We start from the raw sequence: 24695 nt of genomic DNA, 5'->3' as shown, positions 1-24695 counted from the left end.
TGACTCCTTACTCTTTGAATGTAACATCAGCAATAATATCTTACATGAAATTGCAAACGAAAACATATTTCTGTCTGATGTTCTATCAGCGTGGAGTGATGTCACTCATAACTTAGAGACCCAAACCAGCAGTAAAACAATTTTATGGAACAATAAAGACATAACTTCAAACAATAAGACGTTTTTCTATAAAGACTGGTTTGAACGAAGCATTAAATATGTCGACCAATTATATTACTACAGAATTAAGGATTTCTACTCTTTTGATAATATATGCTACATATACGGAATACCTTCAAATAATTTTTTGAAGTACTACACACTTATCAAAAGCATACCCATACATATTAAATCGGAAACCAATACAAATAATACACCATGTACTCAAACAACATTTGTAGAAAACATACTTGGAAGAAAAAACAAAACAATTAAAATATTTTACACACTACAAATTAAAAACCCTACAGAAAACTCCAAAATCCAAAATAAATGGCAAGTTCTTTTTGGAGAAAATGAACTTAATTGGAAACACATATTTACCATGCCATATAAAGCAACTATTGAAAGCACACTGAGAAATTTTCAATAAAAAAAAAACATCCATAGAATTATAGCTACAAATAAATATCTCTTTAAATGTAAATTATCTAACTCAAATCTGTGTGACTTCTGCAGTGAAAACATTGAAACTATAGAACATCTTTTTTGGGAGTGCAAACACATCCAGCCTATTTGGAATCAATTAATATCTTTTCTTGAACAACATCAACTAAACGTTAAACTATCTCTCTTAAAAGTAAGTTTCGGAATTAACTCATTGAAATCAATAGACTGTAATAATATTGTGAATTTTATGGTTATATTAATGAAATATTTTATCTTAAACATGAAGTACAAAAAACAAGTTCCAAATTTTAATTGTTTTGTCCATAGTCTTAAACTAAAAATTCAAATTGAGAAAGAAATAGCCCTCAGTAATGACACATTACACATCTTTGAACAAAAATGGAATCGGATTAAATTCTCATAATGTTTTGTCCACTTATATACATTTCACTCTAATGTTAGTCTATCTCTCTAAAATAGTTTGTTTATTTTTTTTTATTCTTATTTTTTCAGTCAGACAAGATCATTGTGAATATACAACAAAACACACAAGTCCAGTATCTTTTCTTTCAACTTTATACAATTCATCATATTTCATAACTATTCCTCTGTTGTTCTTTTCTTTTCTCTCAAAAAAAATAAATATATATTAGCATATCTTGTATAACATGTCTGAACTATATTGCTTTGTACAATCACGATGTTGTATGATCATATACATGTTTACATTGTATGTATGATATTGAATAAAAAAAAAAAAATGTTTGAGCATCAAATCACTCTTATTAACCTAAATAAACATTAAACAAACATCGAAAAAAATTCAATTCAATGTCGCACATATTATTCAACTGATGCCCGCTATTTTTGTTTATAATCTCACTGTGTAACATAGTGGGTGGGGTAAACATGATGAAACACACGGAATAAGGAGAAAAACATTTGAATATAGGGGTTTATTGTATGAACCTTCATTTGTAAGGTTAGATAAGATGATTAAACTTTCAAACTCGAAACCACGTCCTTTGTATTCGTCAAATATTCGGTTTGGGAGGTGGCGAATAACGAATACGATTCGTCCACAGCCGTATTCGAGTAATTCGAATATTCGAATGATCGTTACAGCCCTAGTTGCAACATCATTTCAGCAAAATAACAAAATGCAATTGGTCAATAAAAGAAAACTAAGCCAATGAAAACACTTTAAAATGTTGTATTACACATGTGTAATATAAAAAAATATGTAATGGTTATACATGTATTACATGAGAAACAGGGTATGGCATGTGAAAAAAATATATATCTTAATCTTGGAAGTCAGAGAATGCAAAAGCTAAGAATGAATGAAAGAACAGACGGATGGACAATGAATATTTCTATATACGAAGTATTATTACCTCCCAGTGGCCACTCTTGCTTGTGGTACAGGACCATCATGTCTGGGTCAAGCTCAGTATTTCTGCTGTATGTCAAATGAAAAGTTTTTGAACTGTGTTTAAGCTAAAGCTAAACAAATAAAAGAAGGTTGGAAAAGAAGTCCTGATTACAAAAATAACAGCTTTATTTTATGTGTGTAAATCGTTGATTGCATCATGTACAGATAGTTACCGCCATCACTTATCAATGAACTTATAAGGCACTGATGTGAAATCAGACCTTTTCATAGGGCCTTTAAAGCAAAGAAGTGCCACTGTGCCTGAATGTTCAAAGCAGTGGTAGGCCTGTGCTTGAATATCAAAACATCAGTATTTGTTGATATGTTCATTTAGGACTTAAGTTATGTGTATATTGATACAGTAAAGGTGTAAAAAGAAATTACATTGCCAGCTGAGAGTATATGCCCCTGTGCCTTAACAAAATCCTTGGAAAAGAGCTGAGAAAAAAATGAATGAAAAAATATAATGCCATCCTCATTCAGTATTGAATAGAGTCTCTTGTTTTGAATACTCTTCTTAAAAATGTATTTTTTTGCATGAGATGAACATTTAAAGTTTGAGTGTGACTGTTCTTGAACTTAATTGTTTGAAGCCGAATTTTGTGAAGGAGATATCATTTGATCAGGGCTATAGATTACAAGCGTATTTGCGTTATTACGCAATTAAAATAACCAAAAAACGTAATTAAATTCAAAATAAAGCATACAAATACAAATACAAATTTTATAACGTAATTCCCGTAAAAAACCTTGCGTCACAAAACACAATTCTTACAGACACCGGGTGTATTTTTTAGACTGGTTATTTTCCATACAAAAATGTTTAAATACCGTCCTATCAAGAGAAGAAGGCAGTCTTTCCAGCAGTTATAAATCTTTGGGGTATTATTGTAACTATCTGTAGACCTGTCCAATGTCTACTTTAATTTTCAAGGTATTCAACTCAATATGACCGGAAAACGGGGTGAATCACTTTGAACAGCCATAACTTCATCAATTGTGCAGCAATTTTCACGAATTCTGTCTTATTCAACGCAAAAATGAATGAACTTTGATCAGAACTTCAACAATTGTTTGTTGTTATGTACAGGTACCTTTTTGAATTTCATTTGTATAAATAATATAGTAACCTTAGTAGATTTTTATGATATATGTCATTCTCTACATTACCCAATTGAGCTAAAAAACTGGGGGTGAAAAACCCAATTAAGCTCAAAAGTAGGGGGTGATAATTTTTGCGAAAACTCTATTGAATTAACAAAAACCCTATTGTTGTCAAAAAAACTTGTGATTACCCAATATACCCCAAAAATTATCTATAGCCCTGCATTTGAGTGTGCCATTAACCTGAACAAAATTTAACACTTGTATCATTTTTGGCCTACAATCATGACCTCTTTTCAAGTTCTAGTATTTCTATCTATCACAATGTCATGAGAGAGATTTAAAGCTCAAGGACTAATTGTAAAGTTCAACGACTCATTGTTCTTTTTTTTTATCATTTATCATTCTCAACTTGCATGGACTCTGATACTATTATCTTGAGCATAAACTTTATTCAAGTTTATGTGAACTAGTATTCATCCCTCAGTCCTATCTTGTGTATAAACAATGGTGGGTTCAGTGAAGGAGAAGGTTAGCAACATTTTTAGAAATGTTTGCTTACTGAAAAGTTTACTATGAACATTTGCAATTAATAGCAAACTCACTCAGCAGGTGGTTCTCTAACAAAAGCCTAGGAATAAGGGCAATACATTTACGTTTTTAGCTTACCTGATTGCTCAGGTGAGCTTTTGTGACCGGTCTTTGTCCGTTGTCCGTCCGTCGTCTACATTTGGTTTGTAAGCACTCTAGGGCCACATTTATTGTCCGATCTTCATGAAACTTTGTCAGAAGCTTTGTTCCAATGAAATCTCGATCGAGATTAAAACTGGGTCATGGCGGGTAAAAAACTAGGTCACTAGGTAAAAAAAAAGAAGAAAAAACTTGTCAACACTGTTGAAGTCACATTTCATGCCCAATCTTGATGTAACTTTGTCAAAATGTTTGTCTTAATGATTTGTTGGTTGAGTTCAAAACTGATTCCTGTACGTTGAAAAACATGGCCGCCAGTGGGCGGGGCAGTTTTCCTTATTTGGCTATAGAGAAACACTCTTGAAGTCACAATTTTTGCCCAATCATCATGAAAGTTGGTCAAAACATTGGTTTTATTGATTTCTCGGATGAGTTCGAAAATGGTCCAGATCGGTGAAAAAACATGGCCGCCAGTGGGGGGGGGGGGGGGGCATTTTTTTCTATATGTATATAGTGAAAACATGTGAACACTCGAGAAGTCACATTTTTGGCTCAATTTTCATGAAATTTTGTCAGAACTTTTGTTTCCTAGATACGTGAGTTAAGTTTGAAAATGGTTCCGGTCCGTTGAAAAACATGGTTGCCAGGGGGACGGGGCAGTTTTCCTTATATTTATATAGTAAAAAGGCTTGTAAACAATCATGAATTAAGGTCATGTAACATGGGAGACAACTCTTCTAAATATTGCATTTAAGTTTACAGTAGTTACTCACCTTTGATTATGAATGTTTTCATAATACATGTAATACAGTGTACCCCCATTACTGGTAATGGGGGCTATATAGGAGTCACTTTTTCGGTCGGTCCGTCGGTCTGTCCCAAAATTTCATCTGATCTTCACCAAACTTGGCCACAAGTTGTATCTAGATGATGTTTAGGTCAAGTTTGAATATGGGTCATGCCAAGTAAAAAAATAGATCATGGGGTCACTTAGTGTGTTTTAAACGGAAAGTTTGTCCGCACCATAACTATGTCATTTATTGTTAGATTTTAAAATGACTTGGTACATTTGTTCACCATCATGGGACAGTGTGTCGTGTGAAAAAAGTACGTTGATATCTCTAAGGTCAAGGTCACACTCCGGGTTCAAAGGTCAAATGCTTGTCCGGGCGATAACTTTGTCAATTACGGTGAGATTTTAAAATCATTTAGCAAATTTGTTCATCATCATTGGACGGTGTGTTGCGCGAAAGAATTACATCGATATCTCCAAGGTCAAGGTCACACTTTGAGTTCAAAGGTCAAAACTGGCCATAAATGAGCTTGTCCGGGCCATAACAATGTCGTTCATTGTGAGATTTAAAAATCATTTGGCACATTTGTTCACCATAATTGGACGGTGTGTCGCGCGAAAGAATTACGTCGATATCTCCAAGGTCAAGGTGACACTTTGAGTTCAAAGGTCAAAACTGGCCATAAATGAGCTTGTCTTGGCCATAACTATATTGTTCATTGTGAGATTTTAAAATCATTTGGCACATTTTTTCACCATCATTGGACTGTGTGTTGCGCGAAAGAATTACGTGATACATCCAAGGTCAAGGTCACACTTTGAGTTCAAAGGTCAAAAGTTGCCATAAATGAGCTTGTCCGGGCCATAACTATGTTGTTTATTGTGAAACTTTTATATTACTTGGCTCTTTTGTTCACCATCATTGGATGGTGTGTCACCTGAAAAAATTATGTAAATATCTCCAAGGTCAAGGTCACACTTTTAGTTCAAAGGTCAAAAATGGCAATAAATAATCTTGTCTGGACCATAACTATGTCATTCATTGTGAGATTTTAAAATGACTCTGTGCATTAATTTTGTTCACAGTCATTGGACGGCGTGTCATGGAAAAAATATTAAAAAGTTCAAAGGTCAAAATGGCTGTAAATAATAATGGCATAATAATTCTTAAAAATTGCCATAAATTACATGCTCTTGTTTTGTGAGGACAGCATGCAAAATAGTCTGTGTCAATGCGGCAGGTGGGGGTATACGTCACGTCTGTGACAAAGCTCTAGTTGTGTGTATCATTTATGTGTTAATTGTTATTTGAGGTTGGATGATTTGTGACCGGTCTTTGTCCGTCGTCTGTCTGTCTGTCCGTCTGTTGTCCACATTTGTTCGTAAACACTCTAGAGGACACATTTATTGTCCGATCTTCATGAAACTTGGTCAGAAGCTTTGTCTCAATGAAATCTCAGTCGAGTTCGAAACTGGGTCGTGCGGGGTCAAAAACAAGGTCACTAGGTCAAAAAACAGAAAAAACTTATAAACACTGTAGAAAAACGGTTGAAAAACATGGCCGCCAGTGCGCGGGGCAGTTTTCCTTATTTGGCTATAGAGAAACCTTGTAAACACTCAGGAAGTCACAATTTTTGCCCAATCATCATGAAAGTTGGTCAAAACATTGGTTTTATTGATATTTCGTACGAGTTCCAAAATTGTCCAGATCGGTGAAAAAACATGGCCGCCAGTGGGCGGGGCATTTTGCTCAATATGTATATATATTATTTTTGTGAACACTCTAGAAGTCACAATTTTGGTCCAATTTTTATGAAATTTGGTCAGAACATTTGTTTCCTTGATATGAGAGTTGAGTTCAAAAATGGTTCCGGTCAGTTGAATAACATGGCTGCGGGGGGGTTATATAGTAAACAAAGCTTGTGAACACTCTAGAAGTCACATTTTTTGCCCAACCATCATGAAACTTGGTGAAAAGATTGGTTTTATATATATCTCAGATGAGTTTGCAAATGGTCCAGATCGGTAAAAAAACATGGGTGCAGTTTTCCTTATGTGACTAGAGAGAAACCTTGTGATCAAACACTGTAGAAGTCTTATTTTTTGCCGAATCATCATGAAACTTAGTCAATACATTGGTTTTATTGATTTCTCGGACAAGTTGGAAAACGGCTCAGATTGGTGAAACACAATTTTTAGCTCACCTGATTGTTCAGGTGAGGTTTAAGGATTGGTCTTTGTCCGCTGTCCGCCCGTCCACATTTGGTTTATAAACACTAGCATTCACATTTCTCAAGCATTCTTTATCAAAGTTGCTGAAAGATCTCAGTCAAGTTTTATAATAAGCAAAATCACATAATTAATGCCATAATTATTGCCCTTACATTGTCCAAAATTTCATTATATTATACAAAACCTTGTAAACACTCTAGAGGTCACAATTTTGTTTCAGATTTTATGAATCTTGGTCATGCAATGTTTGGTAAGGGGGGTTAACTCAAAATGTAGGTCACCAGGTCAAATCTTACAAAAACAAAAACACTCCATATGCCAGAGTTTTGGTTCAATTAGGATGAAACTTGACCAGGATGTTTGTCTAGATCAAGTTTGACGTTTGGTTAAGATTGAATGAACCGACTCCTCTCAGGTGAGGGAACTAGGGCCATCTTTGCCCTCTTGTTTCTGCAACAACGTTGATAAAGATTTTTGTCTCTTTCCGCTCTTTATTTCTGTATCAAATTGCAAGATTTTAGATTCTTTTAGATTATTTCACATTTTACCCATCAATATTGATGACAGTTTGCTGTAACTGTAACTTGATGCACTACTGGTGATTGGGCCTATGAATAGTGTTTAATCCAGGGCTGATCAGCAGGGCGTAGTGCTGTGCCCATTTTTGGTCAGCCTCCATCCCTAGTGTGAAACTGCCTCATGATATATATTACATCATGAAAGCTAATTAAAACTCAAGATGTCAATTTTTAAGTCAAGTCTTAAATTAAACTTGTCATAACTTATTTAAGTTGTGAACAATATTTCAATCTTTTTAAAAATGTAAGAGTCTTTTAATAAATATACAATTTTGCTTTACTTCTGCTTTAAACACCCATTACAGTTTCTTTTTATCCCACTGCATATGCACACAAAGGATTACCAAACCAACATACTGTGAGAAAGGTTATAAATACCTAATTATCAGTGCATGAAAAACCACACACATTTCCTTCTTGAAATGAATAAAATGCAGACCAAAGCATAAAATCTGATTTTAAACACCTTATTTAATATGTTTATATACCAGTATTAATTACATATATTTTTCTCCATAATGGATTATACAGTTATGTTTATTATTGTGACATTTAATTCTTACAGCATACTAGTAATATGCTTGTTAATGAATGATAATTTGTTTTACAGTCCTAATTGTCAACAGGCAAAGTTGCCTAATTATGAAGCTTTCTAAGATTGAAGTGAAACCTATGAATTATTATTTTAAATGAGCGTATATTATTGTTCTCATTGTGAACTAGCAGGTGAATATAACAGCTAAAATATTGTTCACTAAAGGATACTTCGAGTGGAAAGTAGAAGAACTAAGCATTTTTCCAACGGGGTAAAATGCTATGTTGTACAATTGATTATAAAAAACACATGCATTATTAAATATTGTCACAGTAATGAAGAATATCCCTCAATGCTGCATGTAGTAATATTGCATCATATTGTAACTAGGGTGATGTTATGGGCATGATATAAACACATTTTTTAGAGAACCATTATACAATGTGACATATATAACATTAATCTCTGAGTCTTGTGGTTTTAGAGTAAAATATTGTTTTAAATAAATTTGCTATTAAAGTGCATATAAATATTTAATTCTCTTCGTGTAACCATTTTTAGTCCACGGTTATGATTTAATTAAACTTAAAATACATTAGAACATTATAGCTGTGAAATGTTTGATTTTTATACTCTAAATAAATAAAACTGCCATGCTATGTGAAAAAAGGGTTTGATGCATGTTTGTAAAGTGTCAGTACAGGCTGATCTGGGACGACACTTTATTCACATGCATTAAACCACAGGCTGATCTGGGACGACACTTTATGCACATGCATTAAACCACAGGCTGATCTGGGACGACACTTTATGCACATGCATTAAACCACAGGCTGATCTGGGACGACACTTTATGCACATGCATTAAACCACAGGCTGATCTATGACGACACTTTATGCACATGCATTAAACCACAGGCTGATCTGGGACGACACTTTATGCACATGCATTAAACCTTATTTTCTCAGACCGCAACTCAATTATATAGAGGATATTTTTTGGCTTCGGTGGAATATCGACTTTATTTAAGGAGCGGTCATGCTCCACTCGTGAAAACAAATTTTTTTTATGATCACGAGTGAATAAAATCGATATTTCACCGAAGCCAACACATTTTCTTTTTGTTTAATGCTTTTTTCACCGTTTATTTACATGGTAAAAGAGTTAAAGTGGAGAGTTTTGCTGGAATCATGACATCATTTCGTAAAAAAAATGACGTTATTTCATGGTAAAACAGTGAAAATTATCAGTTTTAATTCAGTGATATTTCTCTATTAACCACCAGAAAGCATAAAATAAAGATATGATAAAACAAGAGATGTGTTCGTCAGAAACACAATGCCCCCTATTGCGACGCTTTGAAATAATTTTTTTTTTTTGGACCTTTGACCTTAAAGGATGACCTTGACCTTGAACTTCCACCACTCAAAATGTGCAGCTTCATGAGAACGCCGCTTTGAATTATTATTATTTTTGACCTTTGACCTTGAAGGATGACCTTGACCTTGAACTTCCACCACTCACAATGTGAAGCTTCATGAGAATGCCGCTTTGAATTTTTTTTTTTTTTTTAACTTTGACCTTGAAGGATGACCTTGACCTTGAACTTCCACACCTCAAAATGTGCAGCTTCATGAGATACACATGCTTGCCAAATATCATGTTGCTTTCTTCAATATTGAAAAAGTTATGGCCAATGTTAAAGTTTTCGGACGGACAGACGCCATATATTTGACATTTGACCTTGAAGGATGACCTTGACCTTCACCTTTCACCACTCAAAATGTTCAGCTTCATGAGATACACATGCATGCCAAATATCAAGTTGCTATCTTCAATAGTGAAAAAGTTATGGCCAATGTTACAGTTTTTGGACGGACGGACAGACGCCATATATTAGACATTTGACCTTGAAGGATGACCTTGACCTTTCACCACCCAAAATGTGCAGCTCCGTGAGATGTACATGCATTCCAAATATAAATTTTCTATCTTCAATAATGCAAAAGTTTATGGCCAACGTTAAAGTTTTTTTTCGGACGGACGGACAGACTGACATACACACATACTGACATACTGACTGACGGACAGTTCAACTGCTATATGCCACCCTACCGGGGGCATAAAAACTTAAAAGAATTTGCATACTCAGCTGCTGTCTCCGCCATGTTTGAAAAGGCTTTGGATTATCCAGAAATAGGCCATGAACAACTAAATGGCTGGAAATTGAGCTATAATTCAATGTTTGTCCTAATTTTCATGAGTTTAGAAGGTTTGTTTGGTAGAATTGCTCAAGCACGCTCTGGATCCTAAAGTGTCGGGACCTCATATATGTCATACAATTATTACATTTTTCCCAATTTTCTCTTTTACCGTTCAGAGCAGAATGGGGAAGGCAAGTTTCTGGAGCCAGTTCAATGCCTTGATATGGAAGAACTTCTTGCTGAAGAAAAGGAACAAGAAACAGACTATACAGGTACAATAGACCATCACATAAGGGTTGAATTATTGATATGGTATGGCTAGTTTTTTTGTTTGTAGTATAGAGATTATTTGTTGCATTGTTACTGATAGTGTATGGGATATACACCCTCAGTTATTTTTATACCATATGAGAGCGAATGTCTCCAAAAACTAGGTAACCTGTTTAAACTTCAAAACAACCATGTGATTATTATAAAGGCCACATTTATGAATCAATCTTGATGATATACTTTTTTGACACTACATAGCCCAAGTCATGATGATGATGTGTGTCCATTAACTATGTCACTAGATCCAGTTTATTGGTTTAGCCTAAACTCAAGTATTAGATTCAAGACCATCATGGCCATCTTGAAAGATATTTGTGGTAACGAAATACTTTTTTCACCTGAATGTTTAACAGGAAGCTTAATGAACATAAGGAAGAACTTATCGATAAGAAAACTTTCATTTTTCCTTAAATAAAATTTATCTGGAAAGTGAAACACTGATTATGTTCTGAAAAATGTTTGATATGTAATACAAATAATGTACTGATTATATTTAATATTAAGTTACCTAAATGTGTTGACCTTTAACATCATTCATAAAAGTGCATGTTCTTGTATATGTATATGCACTGTTATCAAAAATATTTTTTGTTGTGACCCCGGTAGGGTGGCATATAGCAGTTGAACTGTCCGTCAGTCAGTCAGTATGTCAGTCTGTCTGTCCGTCCGAAAATAAAACTTTAACATTGGCCATAACTTTTGCAATATTGAAGATAGAAACTTCATATTTGGCATGCATGTGTATCTCATGAAGCTGAACATTTTGAGTGGTGGAAGTTCAAGGTCAAGGTCATCCTTCAAGGTCGAAGGTAAAAAATAAATAAAAATTATTTCAAAGCGGCGCAGTAGGGGGCATTGTGTTTCTGACGAACACATCTCTTGTTTTTCATGTGGTTAATAATTAAAAATTTCTGCTTGTTTTTTTTTCAGGAATTTTTGATGCCCCTCTACTTCATTCTGATCCTGGCATTAATAAGGCGCGTCTCAAAGCCGAACCCTTTGCCTCAGATTCCTAGCTTTCCAACTTATGATATTACAAACACATCACTCCTAAATCCAGACCTGGGAAGCTACATTTTAGTTGTTCCAGATACAAATTATACTCAGACAGTAATGGCGGAAGTTGCCAAAATTCTGATTTCAGATTTCAATATACCTGACATTAAACTTAGATTTTTCAATTCCAATGAAAATGCCACAGCTAGTTACCTCATAAATGCAACAAATATCATAGGGGGTGTAACATTTGATCTGTCTTCGGCCAGTAACAATCTTAGTTACGCTATACGGGTTCCATACCACAACATTGCCAAATCCATTGAAAACGTGTACAGCGACCAGTCTCAATGTCGCCAGGGCAACGGCCTTGACGTTGACAACTGTGACGCAAACACGTACCTCCACACAGGTTTTGCCATTATCCAGTCTGCAATAGATCTGGCACTCATGAAAGAATCCCTGCAGAAACCAACTCGGCTGTCACTCAAAGTGGACATCACCATGCTCCCGAAACCTGGGTTTGTGCCCGATACGACCTACATGCAGGTCATGTCCTCGCTGTATTTTGTTGTTGCCTATTCTCCATTTATAAACTTCCTGATGGTGAACCTTGTGGCAGAGAAAGAGAAAAAGATCAAAGAGGGCATGAAGATGATGGGTTTACGTGATGCAGCTTTTTGGTACGATGATTGTTCTCTTGCTGTCCAGATGTAAGGATCCAACCTGTGGTCTGTGCCACAACAGTCCAGTTAGGAAAAAAATGTTTTATGTGTTATTTTGGGTGTAATCTTTGAGTGTATTATCTCTTTACTATTTGCGATAATAAATAATTGCAATTTCATAAGTTTTATAGGTAAACATATAAAAGCAAACTTGCTAAGTGTTTTTAAAATATAAAACTATTTTTTTGCTTTTCTTTATTAAAAGAAATATATTGTTTTATTATATGTCAGCATTAATGATTTTTATTGTTTTTACACCCTGTACAGGTTGTCCTGGGGGTTTGTCTACTCAGTGATCATTATCATAGTATCTGCTGCTGTCGCGGTGATCGCATACACAACATCGTTCTTCTCCCATAGCAACCTGTTCTTGTTCTTCCTGCTACTTGTCCTGTACGGGCTCTCGTTTATTGGGGCCTCCTTTGCAGCCACTCCATTCTTCAATAAGGCCCAGGTAATGGCATGTTTGTAGCTGGCTGGAAAGGCAAAGGGATTGAAGGAATGCTCCTCATCTACCCATATGTCAGTATGTCAGTACACTATCCAATGGCTAAAATAGGGGAGCTTGACAAATCTTTGAATGTTAAACTTTGGAATATTGTGCAATATTAGTGTCGAAGATTATTATTGAGTGCATGTTTGATTGTGCAAGTAACAGATTATGTTACTCTAGGGAAGATCTTGGGTCTTTTAGTGCTCATTGTGCAGCACCAAGTAAAATGCATTTTGATTAAACTAAGGGACTCACAAAAAACAAATTAGTAAAGTTTACCTCCAATGTTTAACCACAAGACCACTATTATAGTTTTATAGTTCAATTTACCCTTGTTACTGTGTATACTTCCATGACTAGTCTCTCAACTTTTCTGGACTGTTCCCAGGTGGCCGGTGCGGTGGCTAGCCTGGCGTCCCTTCTCATCAGCACCCTGTACCTGGTGGTCAGTCTGACCCGTACCTACACTGCGACCGGTGTCCAATACACCATCCCTGTGTGGGGGCGGAGTCTGCTCTGTCTGCTGTCACCAGTTTGTCTCGCACTGGCCATAGATCAGGTATGCACCTCTCATATCATGTTAATTGTATAAACATGAACCATTTCGGTTGTTGAATTTACACTCTCATGCAGTAACTTCAGAACTTAAACTGAAAAATGTACTATGCAGGTAATTTTTGTCTAATATTGCACTATTTTGCAAATGCAAAATGGATTATACAGGGAAACTAATTTTATATTTGGAAACATAGGAGGGCCTACAATAATCGTATTTTTTTTCCAGAAATCTACTTAGATAATTTGAATTTAAAAGTTAACACTGAAAAACAAAAACACACAAAGTTTCAGAGAGTAGTCAACCTTTATTTCAGACTGTGTACCTGGATATTGTGAATCCCGAGGGTCTGTCGTTCTCAACTCTAACATCGGGGGACTTTCCTGTGATCATTCCACTGGTGATGCTGTTTGTGGACTCAGTTCTGTACTTTTTGTTGGCCATCTATCTGGACAACGTCATACCTGGTGAGCTTGTTACTAGATTAACATGACTGTGTTTGGATTTTTTTTTGTAACATACTGGTACTTTGTTTGATGCTTTAATGTTGTCATAACGCCCAAATTTGCGAATATTCGAGGGATGTCAATAGTGTCTCTTTGCAAGGTAATCTCTTGCTCTTTCTTCCCCAGTTGTTCATGCATTCTCGAGTAATGTGGCCTTGAACAAAGCTGAGGAAACATTGCAAGTGTGTTAGTCACATTTATGACAAAGCTCTCGTAAGCTTTGTTAACCCTTTGCATGCTGGGAAATTTGTCGTCTGCTAAAATGTCGTCTGCTGAATTTCTAAAATTAGCATTTTCTTCTATTTTTTTCAAAGAATACTATCATAATAGCAAACAGTTTGGATCCTGATATTACGCCACGTTCTGTGGCTTCTCATCTGGATCCAAACTGTTTGCAAAGGCCTTTAAAATTCGGTTCCCGCACTGAAAGGGTTAATTGGAAACCTGCAGTTTTAATTACATTTAAAATGGAGAGATTGAAAAAATCCATATCTTCTTGTGTTAGAAAACTCCTAAATCCCCGTAGCAAGAAATATTGACAGAGCAGTGGTGGACGTTCTGTGCTAAAATTTTTGACCTTGAAAAATTCATATCGCTGATTATCTGTCCAGGAGAGTATGGTTCTCGGTATCCACCCTGGTACATCTTTATGCCATCCTACTGGTGCCATGCCTTGGGAGGCCAAAGTAGCAATCAGTTTGGAAACCCGGTGAACACAGAGGCAAGCAACACGGGAAGCAGTGAAAACATAGAGATAGTGCCCAGAGAAATGAGGCAAAATGTTGGAGTTCGGTAAGTGGCTCATCCTTGTAATGTTATTGTCATTAAAAATATCAGGAAGGCAAACTTATGTGGCTATTCCTACTGGCGTTTACATCTTTGATCTTTGCTGTGTGACAAAGTAGACCCTGAATCTGAAGTGATTACTTGAGTGCAAGATAGGTCAATTTTACACTCATTGGTCAAATATGGCTGCATTATTTAAAATATTGTTAGTCATCAAAGTTTGTTTTATGGCCAAGTAAACCCTGATTCTTGTTTTACTACCTGTGATCAAGATATGCCAAGGGTGAAGGACTGAAGATTAATTTGATTGGTCAAGTGCTAAATTATTCGTTATTCAGATTGTCCTGTCTGTAACTTTGTCATTGATCATGAAGTGTAAAGCTGTGATATTGTTATGCAGCTGGACTTTGCCAATTCCAAGTCTTTTCAAGAGACAATGCTCTACTTCGCACCATCATCTTCAACTGAGATAAAAATTATTTAAAAAATCAAATATATGCGTAATATTGTTTATCATTTTGTCAACAGTGTTAAATAACGTATTCACAGTGTTTTGACATTTGTAGTGATGTTGGTTGTAGCATTTTGTAGTTAACTTTATAAATGTTTATGGATATCTCTCGATGTTTTTTAATACTGGATTCGGTTACCTTGGGACCGATTTAAGATGCGATTCCCATTCCTAATTATTTCGCCTTGATTTTATTTCAGTATAGTTAACCTGACTAAGGAGTACTCACCTAAGAAAGCAGATTCAGTACTGGCAGTAAATGGTAAGCATATATTTAAATATCATTTTATTAGGAAATTACAGGTTTCTCTTAGTTTTACCTTTATTTTGGAGCTTATTATAACATTATTTACTCGTTATGATTTCTAAATTGGTGACCATTAAGCATTTTTATTCCCCCTGTAGGGTGGCATATAGCAGTTGAACTGTCCGTCAGTCAGTATGTCAGTCGGTCTGTCCGTCTGTCTGAAAAAAACTTTAACATTGGCCATAACTTTTTCACTATTGAAGATAGCAACTTGATATTTGGCATGCATGTGTATCTCATGGAGCTGAACATTTTGAGTGGTGAAAGGTGAATGTCAAGGTCATCCTTCAACGTCAAATGTCAAATATATGGCGTCTGTCTGTCCGAAAACTATCATTGGCCATAACTTTTTCAATATTGAAGATAGCAACTTGATATTTGGCATGCATGTGCATCTCATGGAGCTGCACATTTTGAGTGGTGAAAGGTCAAGGTCAAGGTCATCCTTCAAGGTCAAAGGTAAAAAAAAAATATATAAAAAATTCAAAGCGGCGTTCTCATGAAGCTGCACATTTTTAGTGGTGGAAGTTCAAGGTCAAGGTCATCATTCAAGGTCAAGGTCATCCTTCAAGGTCAAAGTTAAAAAAAATAATTTCAAAGTGGCGTTATCATGAAGCTTCACATTTTGAGTGGTGGAAGTTCTAGGTTAAGGTCTTCCTTCAAGGTCAAGGTCATCCTTCAAGGTCAAAGGTCAAAAAAATAAAATAAAAATTCAAAGCGGCATTCTCATGAAGCTGCACATTTTGAGTGGTAGAAGTTCACGGTCAAGGTCATCCTTCAAGGTCAAAGGAAAAAAATAATAAATTAAAGTGGCGCAATAGGGGGCATTGTGTTTCTTACGAACACATCTCTTGTTTGGTATGTTTTAGTCTCCAATTTGAAAAGACGTCCATGTAATATATGAGAGACAGGGATGCCTTTAGTAAATTTTTCTTTTACGGAAATAGAAATAAGTATGTGTAATGTTTTTAAAAGAATGATTTCGTTAACTAGGTATAATACAGAAAAAATGGTTACCCAAATGATAATTTTTAGCCGAAATGTTCAAATTTGTTGCACATTATTATTTTTGTAAATTACTGCGCTATAAAATGGTCCTTGTTGTAAATTGACTTTGGTCACATGTTGTTACTCAGGCTTATGTCTGGATATATACGAGAACCAGATCACAGCCTTGCTGGGTCACAATGGGGCAGGCAAGACAACTACTCTGAATATCCTCACTGGGCTTACCTCCCCTACATCTGGAACTGCTTTCATCAAAGGACTGGTAAGATAATAATAGCTTGTTTAATAAAGTAGTCCCTTAAAATAATGTGCTCTATGTCAGCCCAGTAGACTCCAATTGTTAAACAATTTATGTAATATACATATTTAATGAAAAGTACGCATATTTTTATGTCCCCCACTATAGTAGTGGGGGACATATTGTTTTTGCCCTGTCTGTTGGTCTGTCTGTTTGCGCCAACTTTAACATTTTGCAATAACTTTTGCTATATTGAAGATAGCAACTTCATATTTGGCATGCATGTGTATCTCATGAAGCTGCACAATTTGAGTGGTTAAAGGTCAAGGTCATCCTTCAAGGTCAGAGGTCAAATATATGTGGCCAAAATCGCTCATTTTATGAATACTTTTGCAATATTGAAGATAGCAACTTGATATTTGGCATGCATGTGTATCTCATGGAGCTGCACATTTTGAGTGGTTAAAGGTCAAGGTCATCCTTCAAGGTCAGAGGTCAAATATATGTGGCCCAAATCGCTTATTTTATAAATACTTTTGCAATATTGAAGATAGCAACTTGATATTTGGCATGCATGTGCATCTCATGGAGCTGCACATTTTGAGTGGTGAAAGGTCAAGGTCAAGGTCATCCTTCAAGGTCAGAGGTCAAATATATGTGGCCCAAATCGCTTATTTTATGAATACTTTTGCAATATTGAAGATAGCAACTTGATATTTGGCATGCATGTGTATCTCATGGAGCTGCACAATTTGAGTGGTGAAAGGTCAAGGTCATCCTTCACAAGGTCAAGGTCATTCTACAAGGTCAAACATCATATAGGGGGACATTGTGTTTCACAAACACATCTTGTTTTTGTCTTTGGAAGAAATTATAAGTCTTTTTTTTATGGACAATTTTACTTTAAAAAGTTGATATTAAAGACAACATTATTTTTTTCATTAAAAACTTTGTTTGATAACTGGGAACAAAGTTCAGAACAATTTATTTTAACTGACAGAGAGGGACTTCCATATTGTATTGTTTTAATGGAAGTATGTCCTAACATTTCAGAATGTATCAAACAAGAATGAATTGTCGGAGATTCGCAGCCAGTCGGGTGTCTGCCCCCAGCACAACATCCTGTTTGATCACCTGACCTGCATTGAACACCTGGAGCTGTTTGCAGGCATCAAGGGTATCCAGGACGATCAACGACAACAACAGGTAGTAGGGAGAGCCTGCATTGATTTGATATGCATGTGCATTTTATTTTGCAAATGTGGCCATCCGTACTTCTGAAACTTTGTTTTAAAGTTTATTTACTACCCTGCCGAGTTCAGCTTGCTTGGTTGATAATGTGCTAGAATATAAAGCCAGTATACAATAATTCTGATCTCAGCTTGGCAAAATAACGTTGATAAGGGATAGATTATGAATCAATTTCAATTTCCATTATTACTTCCTTTAAGGCACGGAGTTCAGTCCTCAGTTACTTGTGCACAAAGCACTGGTGTACCACCTGGATAGATTGATTAAGGCTGACAACAATCATTAGCTCTACTGGCCAAAGGCCTGAAGAGCTTATGTCATGGCGTGGTTTCCGTTGTCCGTCCGTCCGTGCGTGCGTTTTTTCTTGTTTACGCGATTAAGTCCACAGTTTTCATCCGATTCTTTTCAAACTTGTTCAGTGTCTTTATATTAATGAGGACTCGAACCTATTGAAAATGGGTTACATCAGAGTAAAAAGTCCAGAATAATCTCCCCTTGAATTTGAGAAAAATGTGAAATAAGGCTTGTTTACGCAATAAAGTCCACAGTTTTCATCCAATCATTTCCCAACTTGTACAGTGTCTTTATCTGAATGATGAGTCAAACCCTATTGAAAATGAGCAATATCGGAGTTAAGTCCAGAATAATCTCCCCTTGAAATTTAGAAAAAAATGAAAATTAAGTTTTTTTATGTGATAAAGTCCATAATTTTCATCCAATTATTGGCGAACTTGCACAGTGTCTTTGTATCAATGAGGACTCAAACCCTTTTTTAAAAAGAGCAATATCGAAGCAATAAGTCCAGAATGACTTCCCCTTGAATATAAGAAAATTTTGAAATCCCGCTTGTTTACGCAATTAATTTCACAGTTTTCATCCAATTATTTCCAAATTTGCACAGTATCTGTATATCAACGAGGACTTGAACCCTAATGAATATGAGCAGTATCGGAGAAATGAGTGAACAATAATCTCCCCTTGAATTTGAGAAAATTCTCCTTGTTTGTGCGATTAAGAACACAGTTTCCATCTTATTCTTTCCAAACTTGTTCAGTGTTTATAGCAGTAGAGCAATTCAGGCCCTCATAGGCCTCTTGTTTTCTTATCAATACCTTTTTGCCACACAAAGAAAGCACAAACACATAACATCAAAATACTGCAGCAAGGGGGAATTTGTAATACTTAACTCACATTAGTTTTATGCAACTTTTTTTCATGCAATCATTGACAAACTTCCAAACAGGATCATCTTGTCTTGTGTTGTCATCTTTCAAAAATCAATCTAAACAAACATCAGCAGCATCCTGCTTTGAACTGGCCAGTGCTGTTCATACATCATCATGGAAGTCTCCAGCCTCACTATGGGCGGGCTGATACACAAAAACATTAGTGGCTCCAACCATTGGTGGATCAAAGTCGGCTCTGGGCAGCTCAAAAACTCCATTTCTGGCGGCTTAAATCTGCCATGCGTGCGTTGGACTTTTTCTTGTTTACGCGATAAGGTCCACAGTTTTCATCCGATTCTTTTCAAACTTGTTCAGTGTCTTTATATTAATGAGGACTCGAACCTATTGAAAATGGGTTACATCAGAGTAAAAAGTCCAGAATAATCTCCCCTTGAATTTGAGAAAAATGTGAAATAAGGCTTGTTTACGCAATAAAGTCCACAGTTTTCATCCAATCATTTCCCAACTTGTACAGTGTCTTTATCTGAATGATGAGTCAAACCCTATTGAAAATGAGCAATATCGGAGTTAAGTCCAGAATAATCTCCCCTTGAAATTTCGAAAAAAATCAAAATTACGTTTTTTTATGTGATAAAGTCCATAATTTTCATCCAATTATTGGCGAACTTGCACAGTGTCTTTGTATCAATGAGGACTCAAACCCTTTTTTAAAAAGAGCAATATCGAAGCAATAAGTCCAGAATGACTTCCCCTTGAATATAAGAAAATTTTGAAATCCCGCTTGTTTACGCAATTAATTTCACAGTTTTCATCCAATTATTTCCAAATTTGCACAGTATCTGTATATCAACGAGGACTTGAACCCTAATGAATATGAGCAGTATCGGAGAAATGAGTGAACAATAATCTCCCCTTGAATTTGAGAAATAGAGAATAATAGGTTAGTGTTGATTATAGATCAGGTTTATCATGCGAGGCTTAGAAAACAAAAAGCACGAGCCTTGGCGAGTGCTTTTTCGTTTTCGTGCCGAGCATGATAAACCTGATCTATAATCAACACTGACCTATTATTCTATTTATCCCACTTTTTATTCAGTAAACTTTTTTTATTTAAACAAAATAAGTTTTCACGAGTGTTTGTCGTACTTTGATAATGACTGTAGTGTAACCAAGGTCAGTGTATTACTCCGCGTTCCAAAAATAACCGCTGATCAAATAATCATTTTTTTAAATCAGAATATCGTTCTGTAACAAAGTGTTGAGCGTTATTAATTACAATTTTAATCATATTGAATTGCAAATCTTTAAGTTTTATGATATCAATATGACATTAAGTTGTTATATACAAGGAACTACATTTGTTTACAACGTAGCCTAACACCACACACAATTCACTTTCGATATCAAACTATCGAGTCGATCACGAGGTGCACATTATTTGCTTCTTTGTTATAATATGTGGTTATTTCGTGACGAAATAACAAAGATTACTTGGATTTAATCTAATTATATACATTAACATTTTGAATGTTGAAAGTGGCACCAAAGAATTGTGAGGCAAAGTTGTTCGAACGCTGGTGAACCGTGAAGTGACTGGGTGGGGCGAACATCAAGATCAACTTGTTCGACGGTAGACAGTGGTTGTCTAGGCTGCATTTCGGCCATAGTTTCGGTGCGTGAAGGTGTACAAGAGGAAAGTTGGATTGTTACATTTACTGGACTGAGCAAGAATGAACACTTTTGCAGCTGTTCAACAGATATGTTGGAATAATTGGTTAAGGACTGGACATTTTTGTGCCCTGTTATTGCCATGGTTTCAGTGGGTGGATATTTGTATTTCGAAATTTTTGGACCAGGAATTTGCGAACTGAGTGGTTCGTTATTCTCTTGTGCTTGAGAAAGCCGGAGTCTTTTGCCATGGCCTTCAGCATCTGACCTAACTTGTTGACACCCAATTGTTGACGCAAGAATCACCGGGATGCAGTGTCATTTGTGCGTATTGCCAGGTAGAAAAGATGCTTTAAAGAAAAATCAGATGGATGCATATCCGAGTACAGCTTGTAAATTAACACAGGATTTCTTGGTCCAGACGATTGTTTTCTACGGTCAAAGGGGAGCAACTCGCACTGACTTCTTCAAAGGGGAGCAACAACAACAGAACCTATTTGCATAGTGTTAAATTTACCTAATACTTGAGGTTTTAATAAAAATAAATGACAAAAAAACACGTTTTTTTGCTACTTTCCTTTGTTTTAAGGTCATTAAGATTGACAAACATTTGAGATTGTTTTTATTATTGATGCACTTGGCAAACACAGGTGACGAGGTGCGTGGGAAAAAGTAGTCCCGGTTCGGCAGTTGATGACGTCATTTCGTGCCATTGATTATAGCCTTGCCGTTGATTATAGATGAAATTTAATAAACGGGGCTTTAATCAACCGATTTCGCTGTAAAAGTGGGATAAAATTCTCCTTGTTTGTGCGATTAAGTACACAGTTTCTATCTTATTCTTTCCAAACTTGTTCAGTGTTTAAAGCAGTAGAGCAATTCAGGCCCTCATGGGCCTCTTGTTTTCTTATCAATACCTTTTTGCCACACAAAGAAAGCACAAACACATAACATCAAAATACTGCAGCAAGGGGGAATTTGTAATACTTTACTCACATTAGTTTTATGAAACTTTTTTTCATGCAATCATTGACAAACTTCCAAACAGGATCATCTTGTCTTGTGTTGTCATCTTTCAAAAATCAATCTAAACAAACATCAGCAGCATCCTGCTTTGAACTGGCCAGTGCTGTTCATACACCATCATGGAAGTCTCCAGCCTCACTATGGGCGGGCTGATACACCAAAACATTAGTGGCTCCAACCATTGGTGGATCAAAGTCGGCTCTGGGCAGCTCAAAAACTCCATTTCTGGCGGCTTAAATCTGCCTTTAAAGCCCCAAACACTGCCTTTAGTGGTCTAAATTGTGTCCATGGCAGCTCATGCCTTAAAAAATCAACTAAACAATTAACAACTTTGATATATAATCTTACAAATGCATTAACTTTACTTAAGGCATGGACATGAAATTATTCAAAGTACACTTAATATATGAGCACATGTTTAATCACTCTTACAGACGAATCTCAATTCATCATTAGAAAATAACTTAATTCAATGACCACACATGCAGCTGCATTTCATGAATGGGTTTTGCGCCATATGCTGCTCCACACTGGCTTGCATATCCACAACTTTGGTCTAGAATTACCCTGTTGGCTATTGAGACCAGGAAACCTTATGTGGCTTTAAAGCAAACAGCGTACAAGACTGTGGGATTGAACAGGCTGATCTAGAGCTTTGTTGGCATCATATGGCACAAGGCCGATTTTCAAATAACCTTGCTCATATTCATTCTTTTGTTGCTTAATTTTATTTGCCTGCCCCTAGTCTTCAGATTGGATGGTTCAATAATTGTCTAAATTTTAGATTGCTGAAGCGTTGGACAGTGTTGGACTCAAGGAACAGAAAGATGTGAGTGCAGCAAAGCTGAGCGGTGGGCAAAAGCGTAAACTCTCTGTTGCCATAGCAATCATTGGAGACCCGAAGGTATCTGCCATGTTTAGATGATCAACTATGTACAATGGTTACAGTCCTTTGCTTATGTAGGTCAACATAGCTTTTAATAGATTTAAACAGTTATAATTTCTTCTCTCAAACAACATTAAAATATGACCTTGATGTTATAAATAGCTGTTGGTTTTTTGTGTGAATTATATTGTCTGATAAAGGTTAATATTGGAAACATTTTTGTTTAAATATGCATGTAAAAAAGGCTGATGTTTAACATTTTACCTTAAAATAACGAACCCCCATAGTGGAATCAATACACCAATGTAGGTACACTCGGAATATCATAGTCCTGAAAATTAGGGGAGTGGTTTGGTCAATGTCGTATTGGTGTGAATGGAACTCAGTACCTTAATTAGTATCACTCCTCACTCCTTGAATCTGATTTGTGAATCTGTTCAGATCATATTTCTGGACGAGCCTACTGCGGGCATGGACCCATACTCAAGACGCCACCTCTGGTCCGTGTTGAAGGAGAAGAAGAAGGGCCGCATAATTCTACTCACCACACACTTTATGGATGAGGCAGATATACTGGCAGGTAGGTAGGGGCATTCAACTGGCTTAATGAAAGGAACAATGGTATTGTATATCTAAGCAAACTTTTGATGATCATTTTAGCTCACCTGAAGACAAGTTACTCATGTGATTGCCTTTTGGGATTGTCTTTTGTCCTGTGTAATGCGTTCTCCATGGGATTGTCTTTTGTCCTGTGTAATGCGTTCTCCATGGGATTGTCTTTTGTCCTGTGTAATGCGTTCTCCATTTGTGCCTTATCAACACAAACCTTGTAAAAACTACAGAGGCCACATTAATTGCATGAAACTGAATCAGAATATTTGTGCCCATTTTTTTTATAGATATTATCAGTTGAAAGTCTAGATTCCATAATATTTCCTTTATATATGCTTGCTTATAAATATTCATTAATCTTTGAATTGCACCTTTGAAAGGTTTACATGAATTATTATCAAAAGATGAACATTTATTATTATTAATGACAGATCGTAAAGCCATTATCAACAAGGGTGCTCTCAGATGCTGTGGATCCTCACTGTTCCTCAAGAACAGATTTGGCATCGGATATCATCTCAAGTAAGCCTAGGAAACTCAAGCACATAGGACTCTTATTCATTGAAATTAATTTGGTTTTAGAGTTTTTGCATTCTAAATGTATAGAGGATGTTTGTTGGATTTGGTGGAATACACATGTATCGATTTGAAATCACAAGTGATCATAGAAAATGATATTTTCATGAGTGGCGCAGCCATGAGTGACAATATATTTGTTCCATGATCATGAGTGAATTTAATTTGATATTCCACCAAATTAAAAAAAAATTCTTGTTATTTTTTACAAATGATTATTTTTGAATTTTTGCCATTCCAAACACTATAATTTCCCGTTGGGCGCCCCAAATATAATAACATATAGGTAATCCATGTGTTTTTATAAACATTCAATACAGAGAAGTCACCTGTTGTAAAATTAGGGGAGTCACAATGGGGAAACCAAAGATATCTTAAAAATAGTTCCAGTAAAACAATAAAGATTATCAATAATTTTCACTGTTATTATGCCCCCCTTCGAAGAAGAGGGGGTATATTGCTTTGCTCATGTCGGTCTGTCGGTCGGTCTGTCGGTCCGTCCACCAGGTGGTTGTCAGATGATAACTCAAGAACGCTTGGGCCTAGGATCATGAAACTTCATAGGTACATTGATCATGACTCGCAGATGACCCCTATTGATTTTGAGGTCACTTGGTCAAAGGTCAAGGTCACGGTGACCCGAAATAGTAAAATGGTTTTTGGATGATAACTCAAGAATGCATACGCGGCCAACAAGGCAAACTCTGAACAATATAACTGAAGCAACTGGTCTGTAATCCTAAATCTATAATTTTCAGTCAAATGAAACATCATCCTTTGAGTAAAATAAAGTGGATCAGTAAAAATATTATCAGAATATGATTTTTTTTGTATATTTTGTATATTAAATAT

The 24695-nt window shown here is 35.9% G+C and overlaps 1 protein-coding gene across 9 annotated transcripts in view; it reads left to right on the top strand.

The window, feature by feature from the left end:
• LOC127876064 (cholesterol transporter ABCA5-like) overlaps positions 1-24695 on the top strand; it is a 106379-nt gene that overhangs the window by 18349 nt on the left and 63335 nt on the right. For 7 of the 9 annotated variants that reach the window (XM_052420921.1, XM_052420925.1, XM_052420927.1 and 4 more), the window contains exons 2-13: positions 10358-10453; positions 11442-12190; positions 12500-12686; positions 13114-13284; positions 13598-13748; positions 14399-14579; positions 15285-15346; positions 16528-16661; positions 17691-17843; positions 22554-22673; positions 23097-23235; positions 23699-23789. In XM_052420921.1, coding sequence (XP_052276881.1) covers positions 10364-10453; positions 11442-12190; positions 12500-12686; positions 13114-13284; positions 13598-13748; positions 14399-14579; positions 15285-15346; positions 16528-16661; positions 17691-17843; positions 22554-22673; positions 23097-23235; positions 23699-23789 — 2228 coding nt within the window. In that variant the 5' untranslated portion in view covers positions 10358-10363. The remainder of the gene's footprint in view (positions 1-10357; positions 10454-11441; positions 12191-12499; positions 12687-13113; positions 13285-13597; positions 13749-14398; positions 14580-15284; positions 15347-16527; positions 16662-17690; positions 17844-22553; positions 22674-23096; positions 23236-23698; positions 23790-24695) is intronic. The other 2 variants (XM_052420923.1, XM_052420922.1) reach the window with 1 other exon arrangement.

The sequence above is a fragment of the Dreissena polymorpha genome, chromosome 4, assembly GCF_020536995.1.
Source record: "Dreissena polymorpha isolate Duluth1 chromosome 4, UMN_Dpol_1.0, whole genome shotgun sequence".
In the NCBI taxonomy this organism is placed as follows: Eukaryota; Metazoa; Mollusca; class Bivalvia; order Myida; family Dreissenidae; genus Dreissena; species Dreissena polymorpha.
This window is presented reverse-complemented; position numbering and strand designations above follow the sequence as displayed.